General features: G+C 39.2%; 1 protein-coding gene across 1 annotated transcript in view; it reads left to right on the top strand.

Annotated features, from left to right (window-relative positions):
- Positions 1-77: 77 nt before the first annotated feature.
- NUP210L (nucleoporin 210 like) overlaps positions 78-8,525 on the top strand; it is a 145,105-nt gene continuing 136,657 nt past the window's right edge. The window contains exons 1-2 of the mRNA XM_049880588.1: positions 78-1,550; positions 3,238-3,374. Of these exons, the coding sequence (XP_049736545.1) occupies positions 1,357-1,550; positions 3,238-3,374 (331 nt within the window). The 5' untranslated portion in view covers positions 78-1,356. The remainder of the gene's footprint in view (positions 1,551-3,237; positions 3,375-8,525) is intronic.

Below are 8,525 nucleotides of genomic sequence, written 5' to 3'. Positions count from 1 at the left end.
ACCTGCTTGACTTTTATTTACTAAACCAAATGTGCTTATTCCACAGGAGCTATGAGGTTTGGATTAACTCGATTTTTTTGGGTGGTAACAACACTGTTTAGTGGAGTGCACACATTTTCAAAGCAGACCAAAACTGGGTTCATAGTTAGGCTCTGAAATTCCTAGTTGTACATCCTAATATAAACAATTTAGTTTTATCACCTGTGACATAGAGATAATATGTATCATCAGGGTAACTGTGAAGATTAGAAATAATATTTGTGTGCCAGGTCACTTTACAGCTTTGGGTTGAACTATGCTTTTAGAACTATATTCTTCTAAACTATGGATTTAGGTTCAAGCAAACGACGACTGTGAGGATGGTGCAGGACCGAGCAGTGTTTTGTTCTGTCGTACACAGGGTGGCACCAATTCAATGGCACCTAACAACAATATACTCCTTGAACAACTTAATATATGATGGTGAGCACATTGTGTGTGGTTTTAATGAACTTCCTTGGTAGTCATTGAGTTAATATTCTGTTGGATATTTGGAGAAGACTAACAAGACGAGCTCTCACGGTATTTGCCTAGAGACTGGCTGTGTGTGAGTGGATAGCTTTAAAAGCTTCCTTTGAGATGCCAGGGCCTGGCATTTCCTGTTCCCTGGCCTTGAGGCCGGACATGAATCTGACTTCCTATAAAGTTAGTTTTTGTACAGGTTCCTTGACAAAGTGCAGCTGTTTAAACTAGAGTGGAAATTTTTCCCTTTGTAAGTATAGACCAATGCTGACTGGAAATTATTGCTGAGAAAAAGAAAAAAAGATTTTTTTTGGCTAGGAGCCAAACAAAGTAAGCAAAATTAAACTGGGAAAAAAATGTAATTTTTATACTTTTCTGCTTGTTCCTTTAAAAGATCTGCCATCCAATATTTAGGAAAGTAAACCGTTGAACAGGTAGCTGGGTGTGTCCCTTCCTATTTCTTGTTGCTTATACACGTCACATCTGTGGTTTCAGTGGCTGCCCCTCCTTGGGAAGGAAGAGGGTTGATGCTTTAGAGCTGGAAAAGATGAAAGCGTCAAAAGGGTTTTGAGAACATCCAAAAGCAAAATATTTTGAGCTCCGTAGATAAAAAATGGCATCCACGGCTTCCGGTCTAGCCATGCCTTCGTGTTTCTTTGAAAACTAAGTTCTTAATTTATTCTCCAAATTCCCATGACGTTCATTCGCTAAAGTGCTTAATTAATAAAAACTTCCCACAATTCCGAGCCTGTGGGCGGTCCGGGACCCTGCTGACGTTAGGCCTGAAGGGTTGGCTGAAAGCGGGCTAAGGGCGTGGCCAGTGGTTGGGCGGGAACCTGAGAGCCAGCGGTCGCCATGACTGGCTCAGGAATGCCCAGGCCCCGAGGCTTAGGGCCGTTTTTTTGCTTACCTCAACATTATCTGTTGCTTCTGCTTTTGCTTGGGAACCTGGCCAACAAACTTAACGTTCCACAGGTGTTGCTACCCTTCGGCCGGGAGCCGGGCCGGGTACCCTTCCTGCTGGAAGCACAGCGGGGCTGCTATACTTGGTGAGGGATGGAGGAGTCATGAGGATATGCACCCCTACAACATCCAACAAGTTGAGGGTTTACTCTGTAAGCCCCACAAGGGATGCTGTGTGGTCACTTGGCGTGAAGGGGCCTATCCTGTAGGGAGGTAGTGGTCAGACTCTCCTGTCTGGCCTGTTCTTTTCATTGTGTGGGATATCCTCAGGTTGTGTATGTGTGTGTGTCCATATGAGAAATTCTCTGGACTTGAAATTAGCCTTTTCTTTGTGCATGTGTTGGGAGGGGTAGTCGCTGTAGGAGTGGTGATCAGGGCGCAGGGAAGCCTTTTAGTTGGAGGCAGCAGGTATGGATGGCTACCGAATGTGAGGGGTTTTCAATGTAAATTTAGGGTGAGGGAATTCCAAGGTATGAGGAAATTTTTTTTAGGAGTAGAGAGAGGCTTGGGGTATGAGATCTTGACTAAATAAGGTGAGATGTTCCATGTGAGGGCAGTCCGAAAATATAATAGCTAATTATTGAGCACTTTGCATGTATTAACTCATTTAATTACAGGTTTACAGAGTAAGTACTGTTATTCACATTTTACGGATGAGGGACTGAGCCACAGAGATTGTAAAGTGTAAGCTTCTTGGAAGATGACAGGATTCATCTTGGATGGAGATGAGATCTACATGGAATATAAAAATTTCCCTCCTTATATGAGGGTATGCACTTGAAGTGTGAGGAAACTTCCTGACTGAGAATGGACAGATATGACTTCTTGGTGTGAGAGAACCCAAAGATAGGTTGTAAGTTATCCAAGGTGTGAAGAAACCTAAATAAAATGAGCTCCAAGATGTGAGAGGGTTCACTGTAAACCAGTTGCCATGGAGTCTCTTCCAAATCACGGCAACCCCATGTGTGTCAGAGTAGAACGGTGCTCCACAGGATTTTGAAGGTTAATTTTTTTAAATAAATCACCAGGCCTTTCTTCTGAGGTGTCTCTGGGTGAACTGGAGGCTCCAACTTTTCAGTTAGTAGCTGAGTACATTATTTGTATCACCCAGGGATTCCAAGTTCACTCTTAAGTGGAGTAGATTTCCCTTTACTTTCTCCTAAGGAGGTTTATTCAGAGTGTGAAAAATTTCCCTCCCATGTTATGAGGAAGTATAAGGGAATCAGGCTTGTAAGATGACCCTGTGTGTTGTGCTTACCGACTGTGAGGATGATGCAAGGAATCTTACTAACATTTCTAACATTTGAAACTGTTCCTTTCACACAACCAAAAATTATGAGCTTTTTCCCTGTTTTTTAAAAATATTTTGATTTGGACTCACATCTCATAATTGAGGTGACTTTTCCAATTTACATGTCGGTTGCCTAGTGTCGAGGATGAGAAACCCCAAACTCTCATTATTGAAAATACAACATTAATCCTACTTTAACACAATGAGGGAAGAATGTAACATTAATCTTATTTTAAATATTGAGGGAGGAGTGTAATACTTCTGTGACTGCACAAGGGACCGTTGGGAAAAGGTTCTGATCAGTCTCTCCGACTTTAATTCTTATGTCACTAAGCAGTGTTCCTACTTTAAAGAGTCATTTAAATACATCTGGTAGTATATAACGTGGAAGTACTACAGGAATCTGTGTTCCACCAAAAGTTAACTTTAACCCACTTTTTTTTTTTTTTTTTTTTGCAAACTCAAGTGTTTTGTTCTGGCAGGCATTCTACCCATCATGATGCAGTTACTGTTGAACCTTTATATGAAAATGGCAGCTTGTGTTCCCAAAGAGCCATACTCATTGCTGAATCTACCCAACCGATACGCCTCAGCAGTATTATTCTTGCTCGAGAGATAGGTATGTTGAGGGAAAATACTATGTAAAGACTTGGTCTGGGGTAGAGTAATCTGATATCTTGTATTGATGGTTAACACAAATGGTGTTGGCTTCAAAAGTTGAGATGAATAGGGATTCCTGCAGTAAACCCAAAGAAACCAAACGCACTGCTGTTGAGTTGATTGCAACTCATGGCAACCCCATGTGTGTCAGAGTTGAACTGTGTTCCATAGGGTTTTCAGTGACTGATTTTTCAGAAGTAAATCTCCAGGTCTTTCTTTTGAGGCATCTCTGGGTAGACTTGAGCTTTCAACCCTTTGGTTAGCAGCTGAGCATGTTAACTGTTTGCACCACCTGGGACTCCTTGTTATAAATGTAAATTCTCAGGCACTACTCCAACTCACCGCAGGTTGAGCCCATTCTGACTCACAGGGACCCCTTAGGGTTTCTAAGGCCGTAAATCTCTACAGAAGCAGACTGCACGTCTTTCTCCCACAGAGCAGCTGGTGGTTTCAAACTGCCAACCTTTAAGTTAGCAGTCAGTTGCTTTAACCACCGGACCACCAGGGCTTCTTAGGCCCTACCCCAGATCTGCTATATCAGAATCTCTGGGGTAGACCAAGGAATCTGTGTTTTAACAGGCTCTCCAGGTGATTCTTATACATACTAAAGTTTGAGAAGCCTACACTAGTGTATTTTAGTCCAGAGCAACGCAAGAAATTCTGTTCATATCCAAATAAGGCAAGGACTTTTTGTATTTCTGAGTTTCTGACACTCATTACCATACCTATAGGCCAGAAATATCAAAACAGCTTTAAATATTTTGATAAATGATAAAGGTATAATAGGTTATTAATGAGAAATTCAGGGTGCTTAATGAGAAAAAACCAAACCTGTTGCCATTGAGTCAATTCCAACTCATAGCAACTCTAGGATTTTCAAGGTCATAAAGACTGCCCCATTTTTCTTCCTTGGAGCCGCTGGTGCGTTTGAACTGCCAAGCTTTTATGTGCAGGTGAGTGCTTAACCATTGCACCACCAGGGATCCTCCTCAAGGTGCTTGGCATACCATATTTCATATAGTTGAAGGTTCCATCCATCTATAAGGCACACATACCATATTTCATATAGTTGAAGGTTCCATCCATCTATAAGGAACATAATAGTTCCACTAAAAAAAGAAAAACACTGCCAATTAAACTATGATTTTTTTTTTCACTTGAAATTTTTGTTTTATACCTACTGAAAGATCTCTTAGGCTTAATTAGCCAGTTATTCATGCCTAATAAAAAAGAAAAGATAAGCAAAATAAATTTGATAAGATACTCCTAAAATTACATTTCAGACTTTCCTGAATCACTTTTTGACAGGGCATCATCAGTGTCTGTGTTTTCCCCACAGCACCTTTCTCTATGCCATTAGGAGTGTTAGTGATGTAGCATTTCTTAAAATAACCAATTTTTTAAAAACACCTAAAAGCTATAGTTTTTGGATTCTTAAATTGGCTTTGCAATTTTATAGATCTGATCTGTAAAAACAAAAGTCTCCAGCTTTAGAGAGGTGCTAAACACACCTGAGTCACCACCTTTCCTACCTCTTCCCCTTAATTGTTTGGTTCCTAGGGGAGAAAATAATATTCTATTATTGTCCACCAGATTTTCTTCCAACCACTAATACCCATTCTGCAAGTTTTGATGCTGGCCCTTGTAATGTTCTCACATGTATAGACAGTGACAGGTAGGTGATGGCTGTTTGCCTGGCTGACAGCGATTGTAAGGTGTCATCAATTATAAGCTGTATACCAACTTCGGATTTGTTAAAATGTGAAAAAATGAGTGTCTTAAATAATAAAATGTGGTATATCTCTCATTTTAGAGGACCATGTCATGCAGGGCAGCTACAAGGGATGGAGGAGGATAATGGAGGTCAGAAAAGTATTGATTTGGTCATATAATGTTATTTTCTATTTTTAGTAGTGACATTAATTACTCTACCGGAATTCAATCTGATATCAAAAGATGCATTCATACAAATGCTAGGAAATTTTTCAAATCTGGCTCTCAGCTTAATTTCATCTATCTAGTGGTAAATATTGCAAAGTTAAGTATCTTCAAATGGATTTTCCCAGTTTGACTACTAAAACAATTGTGCACGTAGATGATGGAAACTCCCAATGGTCAATGTTAGTCTTGGTGTCTTACCAGGTGCATTCCCATTTGAGTAGGGACGGGCACTCTGAAGGGGGTGGGGATTGAGGCATTTTGAGAGGGAAGCACATGCCTAGGAGAAATTGTGCATTCATTTGTTGGATAAATATTTATTGAGTTGCCCACTAGCGATGAGGCACCTGTAAAATTGGAAAGATTAAAGCATTCCATTGGTGTTTAGGTGCTTAGAATTTTATTTACAATGTTTTTGGTGATAGTGTAGTAAAGAAAATTAGTGGTTATGACAGAGATGATGGATAGAGGTGAGAGACTTGAGGTAGGCATGTTTCATCTGGTAAGAGTGCTAGATTGTTTATAAACTTTGTTCTGTTGGTAAAACATTGAAAGAATGTAAAAGATTATGTAGTGAAAAGTAAAATTTCCTCTAACCTCAGTTCTCCAAGAGGCAACCACTTTTCTGTATCCTTCCAGAAATCATCTATGACTCTATGAATGTGCCTTTTTGTGGTGGGAAATCTAGGCTTTTAACCTTAGGTACAGGACAGAGAGAGGAGTTTGGAGATGAGAGCATAATTTTTGGTGAAAAAGCTCACATAGAGGATGAAGAAAGGGTTTGGACAACTGGAAGATTCTGACTGGTAGAGAGATGGGGCAAGTGAGGGGGAATCAGTACTTTTGCACGTAGTAGTTTAGTAAATAGTTATGATTGATTAGCTATTGCAGTGGGGGATAATCAGGATATTTAGAAGGAATGTCAAATATTTAACTGCTTTTGGAAGCTGGGATAAATCAGGGGCAAACAGGAAATATTTGTTGTTTTTGCTCCCTCTTTTTGTCTCTGGCTCTGCATCCTGTTGGTTCTCTCAGTCAGTTCTGGCTTTATTTTCTTAGTTTTTTTCTTTCCTTTTTCATCTCCCTGTATCAGCTTTCTTCTTCTCTGTCTCATTTTGTTTATTACCTAACTCCATTGTAGATCTGAAGTAATAAACCAAACCAAAAAAAACAAACCCAGTGCTGTCGAGTCGATTCCAACTCATGGCGACCCTATAGGACAGAGTAGAACTGCCCAGTAGAGTTTCCAGGGAGCACCTGGCAGATTCGAACCGCCAACCCTTTGGTTAGCAGCCGTAGCACTTAACCACTATGCCACGAGGGTTTCCATCTGAAGTAATAGGGACCTGAAAATAAGAATTTTTAAATATTATTTCCTCTTAGTTTTAAAAGCAGATAAGTTAAGTATTTGATATTTCTTCTAACCAATATAAATTTACTTGTAAATCATCCAAAGTGATTTTTTTTTTCCCCTTATGGTCAGTGACCCTGTATTGAAAAACTTTTCAGATTTTCTTTGTAGGGTCACAGCTGCATCTGTTCTGCCATTGCCCTGCATATTTCTTAATTGAAGAAAAGAATTTAATTTCACACTTAACTAACACTAGATTATCCAGTTCCCCTAAATATCTAGTATATATATTATCTAAGCTTACGCTGCCTGCCTTTTTTTTCCCCTTTGTCCCTACTTCCTTCCCTGCCTTCTCATCATCTTCCCTTCTTCCTTTCTTTTTCCTCTTCATTAACCTTTCTCCTGTAAACAAGAGGATGGACGCATACAATGGTTATTTTGATTATTAGCATTTCCAGTAAAATCTGTTTTCTTTTTAATAATTTATTTTATTTTTTATTGTTGCTGTTGAGAATATACACAGCAGAACTTACACCAATTCAAGTTTCTGCATGTACAGTTCAGTGACATACGTTACATTCTTCGAGTTGTACAACCATTCTCACCCTCCTTTTTGAGTTGCTCTTCCCCCATTGACATAAACTCACTGCCCCCTGAGGTTCCTATCTAACCTTTTGAGTTGCTATTGTCAGTTTGATCCCACAGATAGATCTTAAAAGAACATAATGCACAAGTCTGGTAAACTCTTGATTAAGGGAGAGTTTGAATGGATTTTTTGAATTTTATACCAGATTTTAATACATATTTTTATATCCCGTATGCCCAGATTTTTAAGAATTGGTTGATTATCTTCTATTTTGATAACTGGGTTCTTCCTAGTATGATGCACGCTAGCTAAATCCTCCTATTCTTCAGTCATTAATTTAGTAGAAAAGCATTTGGGGAAGGAAACTAGAGTTTTTCTAAATTGCTAACTTTATTCATTACCCTAAAACTCTTACTTAACTGCTCCCTTTACGATCCCTGGCACTCTTCCTTAATGGTAGATTCCACCAGCTTATTCCGTGAGATTCCAGCTTCTCTTGGTTCTTATCCACGGACCCCTGTGTCTTGGTCTTCAGTTCTTTAACTTCAGGTTTTGTTCCTCAATTAAATATTAATTGAGTAGGAGATTAATTTAATTTTTAAAACTCTTCATTTAAGATAATTTTAGATTTACAGAAAAGATACAAAGATGGTACAGAGTTCCCATTTCCCCCTCACGTAGTTTCCCCTGATGTTAAGGTCTTATGTAATGATAATACAATTATTAAACTTAAGAGATTTACATCGGTACAATACTATTAACTAAACTTTGGATTTCACCATTTTTCCCAGTAATGTCCTTTTCTGCTGTAGGATTCAATCCAGAAGACCACCTTGCTAAACCAAGTTGTCGTGTCTGCTTCATCTCCTCGGAACTTTACAGTTTCTCAGTCTTTCCTTGCTTTCATGACGCTTTTAAAGAGTGTTGGTCAGATATTTTGTTGGAATGTCCCTCAGTTTATCTGATGTTTTCTCATGATTAGACTGGGGTTATGAATTTTAGGAAGCAGACCACAGAAATGAAGAACTCTTCTTATTTCATCATATCAGAGGATATCAGCATTTATTTATCACTGGTGATGTTAAACTTGATCACTTGGTTAACATGGTGTCTGTCAGGTTTCTCCACTGTAAAGTCAACATTTTCCCTTTTCCATGTGCTACTCATTAGAGTACTAAGTACAGCCTTAGACTGAACTTCACTTCCTGGAGGAGAAATGAAAATCATCACCCAAA

The sequence above is a fragment of the Elephas maximus genome, chromosome 3 (assembly GCF_024166365.1).
Source record: "Elephas maximus indicus isolate mEleMax1 chromosome 3, mEleMax1 primary haplotype, whole genome shotgun sequence".
NCBI lineage: Eukaryota > Metazoa > Chordata > Mammalia > Proboscidea > Elephantidae > Elephas > Elephas maximus.
The sequence above is the reverse complement of the archived record's forward strand: the minus strand, read 5'-3'. Positions and strand labels throughout refer to the sequence as shown.